Source organism: Pinus tabuliformis, chromosome 2_2, assembly GCF_031772625.1.
Source record: "Pinus tabuliformis cultivar Carrire ecotype Pingquan chromosome 2_2, CPIR1, whole genome shotgun sequence".
In the NCBI taxonomy this organism is placed as follows: domain Eukaryota; kingdom Viridiplantae; phylum Streptophyta; class Pinopsida; order Pinales; family Pinaceae; genus Pinus; species Pinus tabuliformis.
This window is the reverse complement of record NC_142300.1, coordinates 1,155,485,073-1,155,508,087: the sequence shown is the minus strand read 5'-3', so window position 1 is coordinate 1,155,508,087 and position 23,015 is coordinate 1,155,485,073. Positions and strand designations below refer to the sequence as shown.

At 41.7% G+C, this 23,015-nt stretch overlaps 1 protein-coding gene across 4 annotated transcripts in view; it reads right to left on the bottom strand.

Annotated features, from left to right (window-relative positions):
* LOC149197491 (uncharacterized) overlaps positions 1 to 23,015 on the bottom strand; it is a 400,746-nt gene that overhangs the window by 18,988 nt on the left and 358,743 nt on the right. For all 4 annotated transcript variants that reach the window (XM_089405857.1, XM_089405856.1, XM_089405859.1 and 1 more), the window contains 3 exons: positions 7,295 to 7,345; positions 6,735 to 6,793; positions 6,470 to 6,514 (listed from right to left, as the gene is read on the bottom strand). In XM_089405857.1, the coding sequence (XP_089261983.1) occupies positions 6,470 to 6,514; positions 6,735 to 6,793; positions 7,295 to 7,345 (155 nt within the window). The remainder of the gene's footprint in view (positions 1 to 6,469; positions 6,515 to 6,734; positions 6,794 to 7,294; positions 7,346 to 23,015) is intronic.

Here is a 23,015-nt window from a genome sequence, read left to right as displayed (position 1 = left end):
TGAATCTGGAAGGAGTCAAATATCATGTCATTCCTCATGTGAGAGGAAAGACTCATGCACATGAGATGTGGACAACCTTGACCAGTCTTTACTAGAGCTCAAATGAAAACAGAAAAATAGTCCTAAAGGAGAAACTGAAGGCCATTAAAATGGTTAAGAATGACAGTGCTACAACATACCTCACAAAGATCACCTCAGTGAGAGATGAGTTGGCAACCGTAGGTGAGATCATTGCACCCACTGAGTTGGTGAGGATTGCTTTGAATGGTCTTCCCAAGACTTGGGAGAATTTTGTGGATGCCATTGTTGCACGGGAAAACCTTCCCAATTGGGAGAGATTATGGGATGATTGCATTCAGAATGAGATCAGAAAGAACCATCTTGGGGCAGCCAAACAGGTGGAGGAGGATGACAATGTGGCATTGTTAGCAAGAGGCAAAAAGGGCAGAGCAAAGAAGCAAGCTTCCAACTATGGAGGCACAAGCAAAGGTAAAGGCAAGCAGCAGAACAAGGAGAAGGACTATTTCAAAGTCAAATGTTGGAATTGTCAAAAGTTGGGACACTATGTTGTTGTGTGTCCGGAGAAGAAGAACAAGAAAGGGAGAAACAAACCCATGGCAGCTTCTGCAGAGATAGAGAGCTTTGATCGGGAGTTTGGGTTCATAGCTTGTGAGGCCACTAGTGTAGGATCACCTGCCATACAGGTTCAGAGGGAGTGTGCACTCTCCACTACTAGCAGAGCATCTTCTAGCATTTGGTATGTTGACAGTGGCGCTTCCCACCACATGACAGGAGTTAGAGAGTACTTCTCAGAGCTTTCAGAGGATGATACTGATATGGAGGTAGTACGTGGTGATGACAGCATGGTTAGAGCAGTCAGTGTGGGGACATTGACATTTGATAGGGGACCCAAACCTCCCTTGAAAGTGTCAGATGTTCTATATGTGCCTGGAATGAAGAAGAACTTGATATATGTCTCAGCATTGGAGAACAGAGGGTATGATGTGTTGTTCAGGAGAGGGCAGGTGCTTATATATCCTAGGGGAACTCCAGCGTCTTCAGCTAGAGTGATTGGTGTGCGCCATGCCAAGGTGTACAAGTTCTCATTCCAGCCCTTGATGGCATTGAGTAGCAGCACCCGAGACAAGACCGACAACAGATCTAGCATTTCAGAGTTGTGTGAGATTTGGCACCGCAGGATGGGGCACATGTATCATGAGACCTTAAGTACATTGCAGGAGATCACCACTAGTGTGCCAGATTTCAGTTCTGATCACCTTGATGTATGCAGAGGATGTGCTATGGGGAAGTTTGCCAGATCCCCTTTTCCCAGTAGTGACAACAAAGCGACCAGGATCCTTGACTTGATTCATACCGATGTGAGTGGTCGGATGTCTCATGTATCCTTGAGTGGCTATGAGTACTATGTTTTATTCATTGATGACCACTCCAGGAAGACCTGGATTTATTTCTTGAAGACCAAGAGTGAGGTCTTCAAGCGGTTTTAAGAGTTCAAAGCTCTTGTGGAGACCTAAATAGGTAGGAAGATCAAGGTCTTCAGGTCAGACAATGGAGGGGAGTATACCCTTGGTGAGTTTGTTTATTTTTGTGCTGAGGCAGGCATTAGGAGGGAGTTCACAGTTCCTTACAAACCCCAACAAAATGGGGTTGCGGAGACGAAGAACAGATCCATTGTAGGGGTTACCAAAACCATGCTTCATGATCAGGGGTTACCTTTATTTTTGTGGGCAAAGTCCTGCAACACTGTTGTGTACTTACAGAATAGGAGTCCACATCGTGCCTTGGGGAATGTGACTCCGGAGGAGGTTTTTTCTAGGAAGAAGCCCGATGTTGGGCACTTTCGTATCTTTCGATGCCTTACATATTCCTATGTCCCCACGGAGAACAGGACCAAGCTAGGGCCCTCTACAGACAAGGGCATCTTTTTGGGTTATAGCGAGGCCTCAAAAGCTTATTGGATTTATATTCCTACGGAGAGGAAAGTGGTTGTCAAGAGGGATATGAAGTTCGAGGAGGAGAGAGCTTTCAGGGAGGTCACGGGAGTTAGAGTATCCAGAGTCACGAGACCCTCAGGAGCAGCTGAGTCAGTCACAGGGATCCAGTGCTCAGGGATCAGGAGGTACATCGATTACAGTGTCAGGTCCATCAGTGAGCAGTGGCTCTCAGAGTCAGGTGGGTGGTTCTTTGGGCAGCATGTAAGGCAGTTCGCAGAGCAGTTCACAGGGTAGTCCACTAATGGACACTTCGCATGGTACTTCAGCATCTACAAGCACAAATTTAGGCATGAGGTCAGTTGGCAGGTCTTCAAGAGTTTAGGCTTCTGATGATGATGAGGATTCTTTCACTCCTGTGGGAGAAGTAAGCTCAGGGAAGAGGAAGCCCAAGTGGCTTCAAGATACCTTGCGCAAGGCCAGATCAGTTGGTGGGCCAAAGAGACAGGTTAGAGAGAGTAAACCACCTGAGCGGTTTTGTAGTTACATGGCATTAGTAACAAGCATTGTTGACTCCGAGCCTTCTAGTTATGCGGAGGTAGCCAGCCAGCAGGTCTGGAGAGAGGCCATGATCGAGGAGTGTTCTTCTATTATGAAGAACGATGTTTGGGAGGTAATGCCAAGGCCTGAAGGTAAATAAGTTGTTACTTCCAAATGGCTCTACAAGATAAAACATGTTGTAGATGGCAGCATCGAGAAGTTCAAGGCTCGATTTGTGGCGAGAGGGTTCTCACAAGTAGAGGGAATTGACTATGAGGAGACCTTTGCTCCCGTAGCTCGATATACATCTATTCGATCCATTATATCGATTGCAACAGAGATGGGTTGGGAGATCCACCAGATGGATGTGAAGACAACATTTCTCAATGGCTTCATTCAGGAGGAGGTTTATATTGAACAGATACAGGGCTTTGAGGTGCATGGGAAGGAGTCCCATGTATGCAGATTGAAAAAGGCACTGTATGGCCTGAAGCAAGCTCTTAGAGCTTGGTGCTCGAGGATTGATACATACTTGCAGCAATTGGGTTTCACAAAGAGTGAGGCTGATCTAAACTTATACTTCATTATGATGGGTGAGGAGCCTCTCATTCTGGTGTTGTATGTTGAAGACTTGATCATCACTGGTGCAGAGAGATTCATTGAGGGTTGCAAGAGAGATCTTGCTTCAGAGTTTGAGATGAAGTATCGGCTTGATGCATTATTTTTTGGGATTGGAGGTGTGGCAGGAGGAGGGGCATTTCTTCCTGGGAAAAGGGAAGTACATTGTAGATATTCTTAGCAGATTTCACATGGAGGACTACAAACCCATGTCTACACCTATGATCACTAACTGGAAGAAGCTTCATGCTTTTGATTCCGAGTTGGTGGATCCTACTCTATACAGACAGTTGATTGGTAAATTGATGTATTTGGTCAACACTCGACCAAAGATATGTTTTGCAGTTAACACTATGAGTCAGTTCATGTGTGAGCCCAGGAGAGTGCACTGGGTGGCTGCAAAACACATTCTTTGTTACTTGCAGGGGACTGTGGATTTTGGTCTAGATTATAGACAGGGTGATGGAGTGAGACTGGAAGGGTACATGGATTCAAATTGGGCAGGTTATGCTTCAGATAGGAAGAGTACTTTCTGGTGTTGTTTTGGGTTGGGTTTAGTAGTTGTGTCGTGGATCAGCCAGAAACAACAATCAGTTGCATTGAGCTCAGTTGAGGGAGAGTATATGGCTGCTAGTTTGGCTAGTTGTGAGGCCATATGGCTTCGCAAGATGTTGTTTGGTCTATTTGGTCAGGCATTGAGACCTTCACTAATTGAATGTGATAATCAGAGTTGCATAAAACTCATGGAGAATCTAGTTTTTCATGACAGGTCAAAGCATATTGAGATCAAGTATCACTTCATTAGAAACTATGTACAAAAGGGAGTTGTCAAGCTTGAGTACATTTCCACAAATGAGCAGATAGCGGACATTTTCAATAAAGCCTTACCAAGGGGCAAGCATGTCTACTTCAGAGACAAGATGGGAGTGGTGAGGAATGCTTTCCTCGGTAAGAGGGAGTGTTAAAATTTGGGTACCAGAGGACAAGTGGTTGCCTAAGGCTTTGATCTTTGGCCTAGGGAAAAGTGTCCAAATTTATTTGTACTTTTCTCGTAAAGTGACTTTATAAGTGGTAAAGTTACATTCTATTTTAAAGGTGACTTTATTCAAGTCAATGAAGAATTAGAAAATGAAAAAGTGACTATGGAAATAAAAGGCTAAGTGAGTCTTTATTTAAGTGGGTGAGTAAAAAAAATAGAAAGTGAGAATTAAATGCACATTTATTCTCATCCCTAGAGCTAAATGAATCTCAGCCATTAGATCTCAAGGTAACCCAAAAGGTCATTTACAGAGTAAAAGGAGAAGAGAAGAGAAAAAAGATCAGTTTCATTCTTTCATGAGGATGTGAGAGAAAGAGAAGAGAGAGCAAGGAGAAAATTTATGAGTAGTGAAGAAGTGAAGGAGAGAAGCAAGAAGACATTTCAACAAATCTGGGCAGCAGCGATTATTGGCACGCATCCCAAGCAAAACCGTACAACAGGAGAAAGGCACAAAAATCGAGGAAGAGGGACAGTAGCAAGGGCACGAATTTTGAGGTAGGTTTTGGGCACGATTTTCGAGGCAAGTCATACAACATTTAATGTTGTTTTATTGCTGGAAATTTTTTTGTTTTGGCAGTTCGCTGATTGGCACGATTTTCAAGGCAGAGTTCAAACACGAAAATCGAGATAAGTTGTAATTTGTGGTTGCTGGAATTTTTACTGTGTATTTCAATTTCTCTGTAAAAGCATTTTCAGAAATAAAGAAGAGCTCTCAAACTGCTTTTCCCCAAGAGTTGTAAGGGATTTTTCCAGGGTCACATTGACCAAAAATCACTTTGTTATTTTATGTGTGTGGCTGTCATAATTTTGCTGTGTTTTATTTCTGTAATTTTAGCAGTTGTGAAATCTTTAAATTTGTGTTTTCAGAAAATATTGTCATCTCCAGAGTTTAGAATTTTTATCATGCTTGGATTTAAAATTAAATGCATGGAGTGATAAGGAAAATTGATAACCGGATTGGGGGTTGAAATTCTTCACTTCAATTGTTTTTATTAACCCAATGTCAATTTCTAGTATAGCAATCACATTAACATGATAGTAAAATGCTGATAGAACATAAATGAAAACAACAAAAGACAAGCCAAGACAAGAGACAAAAGATGTGGCGCCAGCCAGGGACAAACCCCAATGCAAGGAAACCCTTTGATCAATTCTTCTATATTCATCAATAATTCAGCACAGAGAGAGAGATAGTACAATATCACAAATCCGTGATTTACAAAAGCAATAATGAAAACCTTTGAACAACTATGACAAGGTTGATCAATCAACTCCAAATGTCCTCAAGACAACCTAGGAGAACTCAACCTCCAACAGCAGTAGATAGCAGCCCAAAACAGTCAATGGAAGGAGGTCAAAACAACAGTCAATGCTACAGCAATACTGCAGTCAGCCCTAACCAGTCAACGCAGTCCCAAGCACGTCCTCCAACAGGTCAACGCAGGCTGTCCAGCAATGCGGCTAGCCTAGGAGAGGCTGCCCAACCCAAGAACGCAGTCACCTTCCTCTTCGCTGGTCAAACACATGCATAATATACCCCTGCTGCTCCACAGTCAGCCCTAGGTCAACGCTGTCCCAAAACTGGCCTGCGTCCTTCCTTCTCTCCCACGTGAGTGTCTTCCTCCTCCTACGTATACCCAAGAGACTAGGAGAGAGAGGAATGAGATGGTGAGATGAGTGTGTTAATGCCTCAAGGTCTCCTCTACTTATATGCCACATTGAGGTTTAGTTGGGGGTGTGCAACACTATTTTACTTGCTGGCCGACCTTGACAAATTGTCAAGAAATACAAATAAATTCATATCAACATGAATACATTTCGGAATCGGATGATCGTTAGATCAATCCTACACCTCTCGGCGAGAGGAATCCAAGAAAAAGTATCAGTTTCCATAAATAAGATGACCCACATGGAGTTTGGCTCTAGTTGCCAATTTTAACACGATATCTTGTACAATGTTTTTTTGTATAAAAAAAATTCACAATTTTCGCTGGGACCCTTTTCATATTTTATGCTTTACATCCTAATATCCCATGATACAATAATGACCTCATAATAATGGGCATGGAGATAATATGTTAATGATAAGAACCTTCATGAACTAAAATTCGATTACTTGGATAAAATGATTGCTTTGAAGCCTGATGTTAATATACAACCTAACTTTTATGAATATAAGATCATAACACCACTCTATGCAAGGTTTGTTGTACACGAAAAAATTTAAAAAGTATTAAATTTTGTTAAGGTGTTTACAAACTTGTGCAATGCCAATTCAACTGGTTCATAATATGATATTCAATGAAATAACAGATGTTACCAATTCCTTGCTAAGAAGTGCTTGACCATCATCAGATATTAGGGCCTGTTAAAACACAGGAATATGAAGCAGCATTAGCATATGCAATTCAGCTTGGTCCCATGCTACCTAATTTCACTGCAATTCAAAGAGAAAATGCACACAACATCCCCCAAGCTGCTGATTGATTGAACATTCTTCTAAAGGTGAAATTGGGTCACCACAAGAAGATGAATAAAGCTGACCAGTGAGAAATGTTGACTTTAAACCAAGATGCTCAGCTTACATTTCGAATAGCACCATCAGGAACTTGATCAAGATTTGCAAGTAGATTCTCCAGAGAACCTGGCAATATGTTCAACGAGAAATTAACATTCACTTTCTATTTGATTGGCAGTCATGTTCAGTCAAACAACAATTGATGCAACAAATTTGACATGCAAATTACATATGCCTAAGCCACTCTAAAATAACTACTATTATATTCTATAATTAATAGTATAGACAATCCACCATTAACAAGTTTACGGATTACTTTGAGAACTTAATAGACATGCTCTATGAGATATTTGATGATTCAGGCTTAAAAATACATCTACAAGTGGGCCTGAAACCAATTACTGATCTACACTTCATGTGAATATGTAAAAATGTCAACATAGTATGCCTACAGGGAATGTCCACAAAACTAGTGACTATAAACAGCAAAAATATTGAGAACATCATGGCTGACTACCAAGTCCAAAAATAATACATGGTGGAAAACATTTTTAGCAGATTAACATCAGTGGATCATAATGGCATCCAGAGTCCCATCACAAACACAGAAGTAAGAGCATCACATACCAAACTTGATGATAAGTTTCAATGCATTCATGTCGCCAATTCCTTGAACCCCTGAAGAATTAAAACATTATACATTACAAGTCAGGAAAAACTCGTTGCCACTGGAATGCTTATCTTCAAAGTTTCTACATTTATAAAACTTTCAATGATTCAAATATTTTAACATATAAATCAATAGAGATGTTGCATGAATATTTATCACATGTACTCTAATATAGACAGAGATGCACACAACGTTAGTTACCTTAGGATATCCTCATATTGTGATCATAGACAAGCCAATCTCGAAGGCAATTAGTCTAAACCCTATCACCAAACTTGCATGAATTGCAATAGATGGAAAGATAAATAGATAGGTTTTATTAATATCCATCAATGTCCACAACAACTGATCCATAGACAGTAGGCCTATGACCAATCCATCTTGCCAACATCGATCTTTACTGCAGGTTTAAGTCTCAGCAATTCTCTGTGAAAGTGAGGTCAAGCTTCTCTGTGCCAATGAACAGCTCTGTTTAGATTTGGTCTCAAGGTTTGGTTTGTTCTTTGGTAATGCCAAGACCAATGTTTTAAAAACCGGAACTGGTGACCAGACCAGTCCACCTAATGAACCAGGTTTCGAACCGGGACTGGTCAGGTCTAAACGAACTGATTTTAAAAAAATACATTAAATAATTTATTTTTAATAAAAAAAACTATTTTTAAGATTTAAAACCATGATTCCAAGCCAAGAGAGACAAAATATGCAAAGATTGCTCATTTGTATACCATGTAAAGGTGAATATATCAAAATGGCACCGAGTGCAATACATATCATTGACAAAATGCATAAGAAACGAGACTCTAAATGGCCTCTAGAGTGCAAAAACAAAGCCTACAAACTATGGGGCTAGTGGCTTACTACAAGTCTACATATATGATAATAGTGATCAACATTATCACTTGAAACTTCTCATGGGCCATCATGATCAAACTCGGTTGAGTCTTGACTCCCAAACTTTGCAATTGCTTGAGTCACAAACTTTTCTATTGGTTCAGTGACTTGAGTCTCAAACTTCTGAAGGTATTCTGCCCTAATATGCCCTATTACTTCATTTGGTGCTCCACATGGCTTTACAAGGCCTCCTATCCTAGCCAAGTGTTGCTTGAACCTATTAATACCCTCTCCTTCAATAGACTTTTGGCAATATTTGTAGATCATTTTGCCATCAATCATATCACAATGAGCCCATGCAGTATCCTTGGCTTTTGGAGGCATGATGACTACTACTTAGCTTAAACTCTCTGTTGTTCCACTACTTCAACAAAAACTCAACACTCTCCAAGCTCCCAATCAAACTCACAAATACTCCAAATGAGATGTGTGAGATAAATGAGAGAGAGAAGGGCCTTTTAAAAGCTTGGAGGGGGTATTTTTGGAGGGAAAGAACCCTTACTTTCCCTCCAAAACACCCTAAAAAATTGGAAAACAGTGCTGCGTGGGTCCTCCGCAGCCATGGCAGCTAACCGACCAGACCACTCCACAATTCTGTTATGCCAACTGAATATACCCTGGATGTTTGCAATATTCAACCCAACAATTGACCAAAATCATATATCTTCCCATTCAAAAAATAACCAATTAATAGAAAGATGCAAACACTTCCTTCTTGTTATTGCTATCATCATAGCCAAGAAAAAGTGAAATATATTTATCATTATAAAGCAATATGAAGAAGGCCATAAATAATTACTCAAACACATGGTCTTGAAAGCAATTTGGTTGACCATGTATTGATGTTTTTGGCAAACATAAACAAAAGGGCATGGCTGTAGGTGGTGTTACTCTCATGGTACACATACATTTTTCACATTGGATTCATCACCATTGTAAGCCAAAGGACACATGTCAAAAGCCTGGTAACAACCATGTGAGTCATTGTATTAGGTGTCCTAGATGGTAGACACTTTGTGAAGGTCAGCCGTGGTGTTAGATTTTGTAGCTTGGACACGTGTTCTAGTCTCATACCGTGTCATTGAGGCTAAGAGCACAAGAGAATATAAATATCTCCAAGCCCAGGAAATTTTTCTAAGGGAAAATATCTTAAATAGATTATTAACCAGGTTTAATAATTTCCCTAAGTCTAACTTAAGAAAATAGGTTAATTAATCAATATTAATTGAGAATAGTTGATTTCTCTCTAGAGACTTCTATAAAAGGTACTTGATAGAGTCAAGATGATCTTAGCCATCGATTGGGATTAGAGCTTGGCCGTTGAATTCTCAACGAAAGAGTATAAGAGGAAATCAATGGGCATCTTGGAGATCAACGAATTGAGGTGCAGAGATAGCATGGGGTTTGACACCAATGAGGGTTTCAGCAAAGATTGAGCGAGAAACATTTTCCGAAGTTATTCTTTTGTAAGATACCCCCTTGGAATACCTTAGGATTTCCTTTTAAGTTTTTGAGTTTTGTTTCAATGTGTCACTTTGTCATTTCGTCAAACAATTTGCACATGTATGGCTATAGGTGTGTTTTCTTGTATTTTTATTTCGAATAACATACACAATAATCAAAATATGCTAAGTAAATACTTCAAAGCAACAACAAACACTTTGTATAATACCCAGAAACACAGTTACCACATATATATCTATATAGATATATATATACCAAAACAATAAACTTATAAACACAAACATTTAATTAACTTGACATTAGAAATTACAATGCACAAAGTTAAAGATGAACCTGATATAATCTCTAGTAAGATATCAGCGACTGTAACGAACAAGGTTTGTATACCTGCAATAATCTTCATAATACTTCGAAGACAAAGACATCCATTGTATGACAAGTAATTGTATATTGAATATTATATAAAAGAATTGATGAGATGATTACAATGAGGGTGAGCGCATGCTTATATACCTAGGCAGGTACCTCTTCACAAAAATTCATGTCTTTAGAGACATGCTTATTCACTACTAATTATTAGTTAATTAGTTATTATTCATTATTATTATTATTTATATTATTTGTATATGTTTTATTCAAAACATTGCCTTCCTCTTCAAAAAACTTTGTCCTCAAAGCTAATCGCTGACAAGGTGTGTCATCTGCTTCTTTTTCTTGTAATCCATTTATATCTTTTGTAGTTCTTCTAGTTGTCATCTTCATTGATATATGATGATAGGATCCTTTGAGCGATAAGTAAAATTGTCGAACTAAGAAGGGATCTGACCATCCTAGATCAATCTTCTGTGGAATCTTGCAGTTACTGGAAACTTGTGATGAATTGTTATCACCAAATTGAATTGTGCAAACTTCAAAGTTCTTCGGAACATAAGTTTGTGGTTTATGTTCTGAGTGATATAGATTCGTAGATTGATTGAGGTGTCTAGTATTGTGATTAAGATTAGATAAGCAGTACTGGTGATTTGATTTTCTCTTATCATGTGTTTGACAATTACCTGATTTACTCTAGGTGTCGATGTTGAGTTGGTTACCGGATCGTCACTTAGAATTTCCATCATTTGAATCGCAACATTTGAATATGTTTTTCCTTCAATTGGTTTGTCCTCTTTTTGAGTTGCGATATTGACTGGATTGATATTCGTTCCCCTATCTTCAATTTGGACGGTTACATCTGCCGACTTCGTTACATCTTTTGGGATGAGTTCTTCTAATATATTTTTCAATGATTGCTTATCATTTCTAAGTTTCTTAATTTGAGTGAGTAATTTCTCGCTATGGTCCTTAAGATGAGTAATTTCTTCATTTTTGTCAGTGGTGATTTTGTCAACTTCCCTTTGCATATTTTGTATCGCTTTTTTACTTTCTTAAAGAATTACTCTTGAGATTTCTTGTATATCTTTTGGCATCACTAAATCTGTCTTCAAAGTAACGTCCTATAGCGTTATTTTTTTCTTTTTGTGGGGAAATGTCAAAAGCTTTTTTTTTATATATAGGATAAACGACCCTAGAGTTTCCATCTAGGGTGAGCCCAAAACAATATTACTATCGTTAAAAAATAAGGTTTTCACGGTGAATTGCGAGATAAAAGTATAATCCCCAATACTTAGTTGTAGATTGCTTATGTCGTATTGTTTGTAACTTGTGTCAACAAAATTCATTTCAATTATATTCGATTCGGGAATCACTAATTTGTTGGTCAAGGTTGTCATTGATGTCAATATTGCATTGTTTGTGATGGCAAATATTCTTGTGATACATGCCTTAAACCCTTTCATTATATCACCCTAACACTAGATCCTAAATACATGAACACCTAGAAACCCTAACCTATGTACTGCCTATGAAGAAGACCTTCACATCTACAGTAATAAAACCCTAGCCTTTGCATAAATGAGACCCTAATCCTACTCCTTGGAAACAAATTCCTAAATCCTAAATAAAATCCTAACTGCCCTAATCTTTCCTTAATTAAATCTATCCCTAACTATTATACTATCGAATATCCTCAAATTTAATTAAAAATATCTACACTTTATTGTCGGCTCCCTAATTCGTAAAGTCAGCTCTCAAGCCAACAATCGTAATTCTTTTACCACATGACAACATTAAAATATTCATACATGTTGGGTTCAATTTTACCTAAGTCGAATTCAATATCCTACGTTGAGCACTAGTTGGCTCCACCAATTCGGACGTGATTGCGTATATATATATATACATGGCCTGAGCTCAATCGGTTGATGGATCCATCTTGGCAAAAGCAATCTCAAAAAGGAGCAGCGAAATAGTGAAGTGAATAAAAGGTTGAACTCATCTATTCAACTCGGTGAAGACAAGCATCTGTAGCAGTGAAGTTTATATTTGTATATTTCTCTATTTGCCTATGGATTCAAGATATTTTCGATATCTGTTCGTGAAAGGGTCTCAGTAAGAGAAGCACCATTTCCTAAAGCAACAAGTCCATTTGAATTTAATTCCGTGACAACGTGATTTCTGAGGCAGCGTGATTTTTGAGACAATGTGTTAAATTTTTGAGGCAATAGGTTCAATTTCTCAGGCAGCGAGTTCAATTTCTGAGACAACGTGATTTCTGAGACAACGTGTTAAATTTCTGAGGCAACAAGTTCATCTTTATTGCAGCAAGCCTTCTGTGCAGGGTATCCTGAGATGACCAACCATTATGTGAAATTTTCCTGTCAACTTCTTTTATAGAAACAAGTTTCTAGGTACGATTTCCTGAACAACAAATCATTCTGTATTCCTACATCAACGAATCCTTCTAGGCAAGACTTTTGAGATAGCGAGGTCTCTATACAGTAGCATTTTGAAGAAATGAATTAAACATTAGAGCCACGAATTGAAGTGCCATTTGCACCAGGTTAAAGAAGGGTCTTGTGAACTTGAGAAAGTGCCAAGCAAAGTGAACATGCCAGTAGACACTTATTTGAAGCTCGATTTGTTTGCAGACTTGAAATTTTCGGCCTTGTGAAGCAAAATTCGGGCCTGCAACTAGGGCACAACCTCGGCCTTGCAGAGACCTGTAATCTTGGATTTGTGCAACCTGAGCTTGTAATTAAAACTTGGACTGTGTTGAAGATTCTCAATTTACTTAGTTTAGAAACCCTTCATGCACTTTTCCTGATTTATTCCTACTTACTTGGTTTTTTTCTAACAAGTTATTTACAAAGTAAATATTGAAAATAAACACAAGTGCATGCTCAACATATTACAGATCAGCAACTAAAAGAAACAAGAACAAACACACCACATGACACCATTATTTTTGGGCCAATGTCCCTGGAGAAACCCAATGCGGGAAAGCCAGTGTAGCTATCTGAGGGTTTTCTTATTAAGCAATATCAGAGTACAATCTGGGTGCCGAAACTGGCCTACCCAACAGAGAATTTCCTTAGCAGCTATAACTCACAGTTTGAGAGAAATCTCCTGGCTAAAACTCCAGAAAATCCTTCCGGCAGCTCTTCAGCACAAAACTGCTCCTGCAACCCTAGCGTCTGCCCAATCTGGACTGCGTCAAGCCCTCTCTGTCTCACACTGGCCCTGCGTCAGCCTTTCTAACCCTGCGTCAGCTACGCTGGCCCCTCTGGTGCTCTGCGCAACACTTGGCTGCCTCTGCATGAGCCCTTGCTGGCTCTGCGTCACCCTCCTTGGTTGCTATGCTGCTCTCCCGGCACAATCTTTGCCTTCTCTGTTTCTCTGTACTCAATGCCCCTCAGCTGCTCTCTCTATCCCTGACTCTATCTCTCTTAGCAAACCTCGCTCTAGAGAATAGAATGACTAATCATTTGGTGTATTCTCCAAGTGACCCTCAAGCCTCCTCTTATACTTTTCCTTGTTGACATCTCAATGGCCGAGATTAAGTCCCTAATCAACGGCTAAGATTAGATCTGGCTTGATCCATGTCTTTTGGACCATTCTAACACAGATTCATATTAATAAAATTAATATTTTATTTTCCCTAAGACTTAGGGACTCCATTATAATTATTTTAATATCTCCTGATCTGTTTAGAATCTGCCCAAACCCTTTCTGGGTATTAGAGATCTCATGTGCCCCAACCTCTCCACGAAATTTAGTGGCTATAACACATCTGATGCTACCCCAAATCAACACTCCCTCTTAGCGAGGATTGTGCTCTACCAATACTCCTCACTGAGTATTACTCTGATCATCCGGCATCGGTACTTGTGCTGATGCTAGGCCTTCCTGCCCAACATCCTCTGCATTGCTGCCTCCTGTACTGCTGCCTATGGTTCTGCCACTGCCACTGTTACATCTATACGACAACTCCCTTTGCATCTGTGTTGTTGTTGGTCCTTTCTCCCAGCAATGCATCCGCACTGCACCTCCTCTCATCATGCTGCATCGTGCTACCCACTGTTGCACTACAACTCAGTTACTGAGAAGTAAGTAACTGATCTCCCAATTGACCTCCCTGTTGGGCTAGAAACACCCTCTGATGTCGAAGCTCCCTCTGCCGCTAACAAGTGCTCCCTCTCTGACCTCTACGCTGCTGCAACAACTCCCTGCATCTCGCACCGTTGCACACCTCTCTATGCCTTCCTACACTTGTGCAACACTCCTGTGCCTCTCGCACTACTTCAGCTTGCTAGCTCTGCGCTGTCTCGGGACTCCTGCATTGTAGCTCTCTCTGTCGCTCCATCTGCATCCGTCTCTACCTACTCAGCCAGTCCTACTACTCCTCGTCGGGACTCCCGTAGCAAGGTCTAATCCAAGAGGCTGGGTACCTCGAGGATCCTGCCCCTCATCGTCTGTAGTCCGCCTGACTACAGCTCGATGTCTCCCCACTTCCGCTCATGTGGTGTGTGCGCACTCATGGCACAGCCATCGTCTGTCAAAACTTCCTTCTCTTCCCATGATGGCGCTGCCTTAGTCTCGGAAGACTCTCCCTTACTCTTCTTCCTTGGGCACTGGGTCGCATAATGACCCATCTCCCCACAGTGGAAGCACTTGATCTTGGAGAGATCTTTCTCCTTCCGCTTCTCCTGCTTTCCCTCAGATGCTGGGGCCACTTCCTCCTCCTCCTGCTTGACCTTGATCCCTTTGCTGCTACTACCTGTCTTTGACTACCGTCTGATCTCTTCCTGGCGAAGAGCTACCCACATGTCGTCCCAAGGTAGGAGAGTCCCTCTACCCAGGATACTCTGGACAAACACTTCCCAATCTTCTGAGATAGCATTCAGGGCTATCCTCACCATAAGCTCTTGATCCGGTGTCACTCCTATAGCAGTGAACTGGTCTCGAATCTCATTCAGTCCTTCGAGGAAGGTGTCAATCAATTGACCCTTCTTCATCTGATACGACCTCATCTGGTTCTCGAGCAACATTCTTCTTTGTATAGAAGTATGCTGGTACAGGTTCTTGAGAGCCTCCCACATCTCAACTACCATTTCCTTCTTGGCTATATGTGGTACCACATGATCCTTGACCCCGTCAAGGATAATGCACTTGGCCCTCGCCATCGCCTCTTCGTACTTGTCGTTATCATTGGGGTCGACTGGGATAGCTATAACCTTCAAGGCGAAGTTCTTGACACGATTCCTGTCAAGCACTGATAAGATTCTGGCCTTCCAGACTACGAAGTTTGATGCTCCGTCTAGTCTATCCTGGTCTCTTACTCCGTGTAGTGCCATGACGCTCGTCTACTTCCCTCCTGGAAGTTCTCTATTCGACTCCTCTGAGTCTCTACTTCCCGTTTGGAAGTTCTCTTCTAGACTCCCTCTGAGTCCTGATTTCCCTCTTGGAAATCCTTCTGCCGCTTGTCGAGATGCCCCCTACTCTGATCGTCTTGTGCAACTGCACTGCTGATCTAGGTTCCTCGGCTAGAAACCCTCGGTAACAACTCCTCTGGCCCTGCTCTGTCAAGTACTGTTCTGACTACAGTACCTCACCAGCTCCACTCTACAATATTTCTACAGCCTTCTAGACTCCAGCAACTGCCTCCTTGTGAACTGCGTCAACCCCTCTCTGCCTCATGTTGGCTTTGCGTCAGCCCTGGGATGCCATGCGTCATCCCTTTGGCCCTCTACGTCAGCAACGCTGGCCTCTCTGAGGCTCTGCGCAGTTCCTGGCTTCTTCTGCTTGGCTCTGGCTGGCTATGCGACACACTTCTTGGCTTCTGCGCTGCTAGAAACAACTTTTGTCACCTTGGGACAGCTGTTTTCTGCTACTGTTGCTCTGCTTGGCTGATGTCCTTTAGTCCTCCTGTGATCTGCAATCACGCTTTGATACCATGTTGAAGTTTCTAAATTTACTTAGTTTAGAAACCCTTCATGCACTTTTCTTGATTTATTCCTACCTACTTGTTATTTTTTCTTTAACAAGTTATTTGAAAAGTAAATACTGAAAATAAACACTAGTGCATGCTCAACATATTGTAGATCAGCAACTAAAAGAAACAAGAACAAACACACCACATGACACCAGTATTATTGGACCAATGTCCCCAGAAAAACCCAATGCGGGAAAACCGGTGCAACTATCTGAGGGTTTTCTTATTAAGCAATATCAGAGTACAATCTGGGTGTCGAAACTGGCCTACCCAACAGAGAATTTCCTTAGCAGCTATACCTCACAGTGTGAGAGAAATCTCCTAGCTGAAACCCCGGAAAATTCTTCTGACAGCTCTTCAGCACAAAATTGCTCCTGCAACCCCAGCGTCTGCCCAATCTGGACTGCGTCAGCCCCTCTCTGTCTCACGCTAGCCCTGCGTCAGCCTTTCTAGGCCTACATCAGCCCCAAGAGGCCCTGCGTCAGCTTTGGGAGCCTCTGCATCAGCTGTGCTGGTCCCTCTAGTGCTCTGCGCAGCACTTGGCTGCCTCTGCATGAGCCCTTGTTGGCTCTGCGTCACCCTCCTTGGCTGTTGCGCTGCTCTCCCATCACAATCTCTGCCATCTCTGTTTCTCTGTACTCAATGCCCCTCAGCTGCTGTCCCGATCACTGACTCTATCTCTCTTAGCAAACCCCACTCTAGAGAATAGAATGACTGATCATCTGGTATATTTTCCAAGTGACCCTCAAGCCTCCTCTTATACTTTTCCTGTTGACATCTCAACGGTCGAGATTAAGTCCCTAATCAACAGCTAAGATTAGATCTGGCTTGATCCATGTCTTTTGGACCATTCTAACACAGATTTATATTAATACACATTAATATTTTATTTTCCCTAAGACTTAGGGACTCCATTAAAAATATTAATTATTTTAATATCTCCTGATCTGTTTAGAATCTGCCCAAACCCTTTCTGGGTATTAGAGATCTCATGTGCCCCAACCTCTCCACCAAATTTAGTAGCTAGAACACATCCGATGCTACCCCAAATCAACACTCCCTCTTAACAAGGACTGTGCTCTACCAATACTCCTCACTGAGTATTACTCTGATCATCCGGCATCGATACCTGTGCTGATGCTAGGCCTTCCTGCCCAACATCCTCTGCATTGCTGCCTCCTGTACTGCTGCCCATGGTTCTGCCACTGCCACTGCTGCATCTGTACGACAGCTCCCTCTGCATCCGTGCTGTTGCTGGTCCTCTCCCAGCATTGCACCTCCTCTCATCATGCTGCATCATGCTACCCACTGTTGCACTACAACTCAGTTACTGAGAAGTAAGTAATTGATCTCCCAACTGACCTCCCTGTTGGGCTAGAAACAACCTCTGATGCTGAAGCTCCCTCTGTCGCTAACAAGTGCTCCCTCTCTGACCTCTGCGTTGCCGCAACAACTCCCTGCATCACGCACTGTTGCACACCTCTATGTGCCTTCCTGCACTGGTGCAACACTCCTGTGCCTCTCGCGCTACTTCATCTTGCTAGCTCTGCATTGTCTTGGGACTCCCGCACTGTAGCTCTCTTTGCCGCTCCATCTGCATCCGTCTCTACCTACTCAGCCAGTTCTGCTACTCCTCGTCGGGACTCCCATAGCAAGGTCTAATCCAAGAGGCTGGTTACCTCGAGGATCCTACCCCTCATCATCTGCAGTCCGCCTGACAACAGCTCAATGTCTCCCCACTTCCACTCATGTGGCGTGTGTACACTCATGGCACAGCCATCATCTGTCTAAACGTCCTTCTCTTCCCGTGATGGTGCTACCTTAGTCTCGGAAGACTCTCCCTTACTCTTCTTCCTTGGGCACTGGGTTGCATAATGACCCATCTCCCCACAGTGGAAGCACTTGATCTTGGAGGGATCTTTCTCCTTCCGCTTCTCCTGCTTTCCCTCAGATGCTAGGGCCACATCCTCCTCCTCCTGCTTGACCTTAATCCCTTTGCTGCTACTACCTGTCTTCGACTGCCGTCTGATCTCTTCCTGGGCCCTGGCGAAGAGCTACCCACATGTCGTCCCAAGGTAGGAGAGTCCCTCTACCCAGGATACTCTGGACAAACACTTCCCAATCTTCTGGGATAGCATTCAGGGTTGTCCTCACCATAAGCTCATGATCCAGTGTCGGTCCTATAGCAGTGAACTAGTCTTGGATCTCATTCAGTCCTCCGAGGAAGGTGTCAATCAATTGACCCTTCTTCATCTGATACGACCTCATCTGGTTCTCGAACAACATTCTTCTCTGCATAGAAGTATGTTGGTACAGGTTCTTGAGAGCCTCCCACATCTCAACTGCCATTTACTTCTTGGCTATATGTGTTACCACATGATCCTTGACCCCATCAAGGATAATGCACTTGGCCCTCGCCATCGCCTCTTCGTACTTGTCGTTATCATTGGGGTCAACTGGGATAGCTATAACCTTCAAGGCAAAGTTCTTGACACGATCCCTGTCAAGCACTGATAAGATTCTGGCCTTCCAGACTACGAAGTTCGATGCTCCGTCTAGTCTATCCTGGTCTCTTACCCCGTGTAGTGCCATGACGCTCCTTTACTTCCCTCCTGGAAGTTCTCTGTTCGACTCCTCTGAGTCTCTACTTCCCATTTGGAAGTTCTCTTCTGGACTTCCTCTGAGTCCTGATTTCCCTCTTGGAAATCCTTTTGCCGCTTGTCGAGATGCCCCCTACTCTGATCGTCTTGTGCAACTGCACTGCTGATCCAGGTTCCTCGGCTAGAAACCCTCGGTAACAACTCCTTTGGCCCTGCTCTGTCAAGTACTGTTCTGACTACAGTACCTCACCAACTCCACTCTGCAATATTTCTACAGCCTTCTAGACTCCAGCAAGTACCTCCTTGTGAACTGCATCAGCCCCTCTCTGCCTCACGCTGGCTTTGCGTCAGCCCTGGGATGCCCTGCATCAGCCCTCTGGCCCTCTACGTTAGCATCATTGGCCTCTCTGAGGGTCTGCGCAGTTCCTGGCTTCTTCTGCGTGGCTCTGGCTGGCTGTGCGACACACTTCTTGGCTTTTGCGCTGCTAGAAACAACTTTTGTCACCTCAGGACAGCTGTTTTCTGCTACTATTGCTCTGCTCGGCTGATGTCCTTTAGTCCTCCTGTGATCTGCAATCACGCTCTGATACCATGTTGAAGTTTCTAAATTTACTTAGTTTAGAAACCCGTCATGCACTTTTCTTGATTTATTCCTACCTACTTGTTATTTTTTCTTTAACAAGTTATTTACAAAGTAAATACTAAAAATAAACACCAGTGCATGCTCAACATATTATAGATCAGCAACTAAAAGAAACAAGAACAAACACACCACATGACACCATTATTTTTGGACCAATGTCCCCAGAAAAACCCAATGCGGGAAAATTGGTGCAACTATCTGAGGGTTTTCTTATTAAGCAATATCAGAGTACAATCTGGGTGCCGAAACTGGCCTACCCAACAAAGAATTTCCTTAGCAGCTATACCTCACAGTGTGAGAGAAATCTCCTAGCTGAAACCCCGGAAAATTCTTCCGACAGCTCTTCAGCACAAAACTGCTCCTACGACCCCAGCGTCTGCCCAATCTGGACTGCGTCAGCCCCTCTCTGTCTCACGCTAGCCCTGCATCAGCCTTTCTAGGCCTACGTCAGCTTTGGGAGCCTCTGCATCAGCTGTGCTGGTCCCTCTGGTGCTCTGCGCAGCACTTGGCTGCCTCTACGTGAGCCCTTGCCAGCTCTGCGTCACCCTCTTTGGCTATTACACTGCTCTCCCATCACAATCTCTGCCATCTCTGTTTCTCTGTACTCAATGCCCCTCAGTTGCTGTCCCGATCACTGACTCTATCTCTCGTAGCAAACCCCACTCTAGAGAATAGAATGATTGATCATCTGGTGTATTCTCCAAGTGACCCTCAAGCCTCCTCTTATACTTTTCCTGTTGACATCTTAATGGCCGAGATTAAGTCCCTAATCAACGGCTAAGATTAGATCTGGCTTGATCCATGTCTTTTGGACCATTCTAACACAGATTCATATTAATACACATTAATATTTTATTTTCCCTAAGACTTAGGGACTCCATTAAAAATATTAATTATTTTAATATCTCCTGATCTGTTTAGAATCTGCCCAAACCCTTTCTGGGTATTAGAGATCTCATGTGCCCCAACCTGTACACCAAATTTAGTGTCTAGAACACATCCAATGCTACCCCAAATCAACAAACTGTGGCTCATTCTCTTCGATTTGAAGCACAAATAGCTCGACCTGTGGCTCATTTCATTGGACCTGTACCTTAATACTTCAGACCTGTTGCTTATCCGAGATTGTAACATAAGGATAACACCTCAAACCTATGGTAAAGACAATTGGAAGTGTGATAAGCTTGAATTGTTGAAGGCTCAGTGAAAGCTTGCATTTTTGTGAAAGCACCAATAGTTAAGGCTTGTAGGCTTAACTAGAATAGTCGAACAGTCACATATTTGAAGCATTACACATATTTGGAAGCATTACAGTCAGTTGAACAATTACACTTCAAAGAGTTGGATAGTCACATATTTGGGAGCGTTTGGAACCTTGAACAAAGGAGTATTTGGATTTTGGGCTTGAAGCTTTGAGGACTGTAAAGAATATTCATTGGAGATACTCTTGGAAGCATCTTGGTCAGCTATCTTGTGAAGCAAATCTATAGACAACTCCAAGAAAGCATCCTTGAAAAGAATCCTTGGAGCTCTGCCTGCCTATTTGGAGTCAAACCTTGAAGTTGTTGTTGAAGAATAAGTGCAGAACTTGGCATAGCCATTTGAAGACATTTTGTTAAAAAGCCTTGACTAATCTTGGAAATAGTATTTAAGACCATGATGCATGGTTGATGTCATCATGAGTTGACTTGGAGAAATTGATTGGGTAATATGAAGAACAGTGGAGACACCTTCATGCGAAGAACAAGGTTGTCATTGATGATATGACGTGACAATTAAGTGAAGGGATTGCTGAAGATTGACAGGGCTTGTTGAAAAAGACTTTGGGAGCCGTGAAGAATAACCTAACATATCTTGACAAAGCAAAGCTAAAAGATTGGTGTCGTTGGAGTTGGTGCTCCTAAACTCAAGGTTGGTGCCTTGGATAAGATAGGGTCGAAGCCCTAGAGGTTGGAGCGTCACTAAAGCCCAAGTAGGTGCTTGGCACATCCCAGGTTGGAGCCTGGGTGTCTTCATCAAGGATTGGAGCCCTACCCATATTGTACTTGATTCATTATAAAGATTATATTAATAAAATCGTTTACTTCTATTGTTCATTTTTCTGTTCTAAATATAAGTGATCTAATTGGTAAAAGTAAAAATTGAAAAGAAATACTGATTCACCCCCCTCTTAGTATTTCCAACATAATTGGTTAGCACATTTAGTACTAACATAATTACTATCTTCAATAGGACTAATAGAGATTATAATATATCTTCCTGCGAGTAATCCTTTGTTTTCCCTTTTATAAAACCTTCAACATATGCGTCGTATTAATCCTAACACCTTAATATATATATATATATATGAAATATACCACTTGCCACTATACTTGGTCTCAATCAACTTTTAATGCCCGTTTCTCTAAAAATCATAGTGTGTTAATTTTTTTGATTAATTAGAGAATGTAAATTTTTAATATACGCAATGTCATATGGAAGGTCACTAAATTTTAATGGATGGCTACACCATACAGATGCGGCTTCACATGGTATGCATGGATGCACTCCGGAATATATAGAGATGTCTGGGTAAAAGACAACAATGTGATGAACCTGATATAATCTCCAGTAATATATCAGCCACTCAAGTGATGTAAATTAGACCCCAATTGGTGGATGTAGACTCAGGAATAATGCCTATGAATAGTCCTTTGACCTCTGAAACTTATGGTATAAATCTCCTTTATAAAATATTCCCACGCACCACAGAGAATATGTTGATTTGATGAAGGGAAATCTACACAACTCTCCAAGCAAGCCCTCTTCTTTCAATGAATGATATCACCAGCAACATAGGTAGGTACCCAATATAGGAGCTCGATCTTTATATGATAGCAATTCGGTTTGTGCAAAAGGGACAAAACTTGGCCCTCTTTTAATAGTGTGAAAAAATCAGTCCTTTATCCAACAAACACAATGGAAATTTGGCCCTATGCTTCAGTAAACAACTGAGATTCGACCTCCAAATAAACTCAAAACTTAGTCCCTTCTTTCATCAACTCGACCCACTGATATATGGTAGAACTCGACCCTCAAATGTGGCTTGGAAACTTGGCCTATATAAAGAAAATAGAATACTCATACTTAGGAAATAAAATCCACTAATAACACACCATGAAAATTTACTCCATCACTACCACTGTGCTCTCCTCCATCAACAATGAAGCTCAAAGACAAAATATGAGTGATTCTGCTCCAAGACTAGCTAGGGTGTATAGTTTCAGTACCGAAACTAGCAACCGAATGAGGGTTTCCAAAATCCCTAGACTCTCTTCTCAAGAGCTCTCCAAAATTCTAGTTTCCAAGCGAGCAAATGCAAGAATGAAGAGAGACCCCCTCATTTCCATTTTTTATAACTCACTTGACTCTTTTGCCACCCTTTTTACCTTTTTCCTCCAATTAAATAATAAAAGCAATTTTCCTTTCTTTATTTAATAAAGTAACTTTTATTAACTAATTAAAGCTACTTTTAACACTGGAAAATGTTTAATTCACCTCCATGATCACGCTGACCACCCAAAGTCTCTTTTCATCATCCTACATTGTAGATCTTTTCACTCTGATTCCAACACGATATTACACTAAGGTGTTCCTCCAAATAATCAGCCCCAAATAGCACCTTAAGCGTAACTAATTAAAATATGCCTATTAATAACATCGTTTTACGA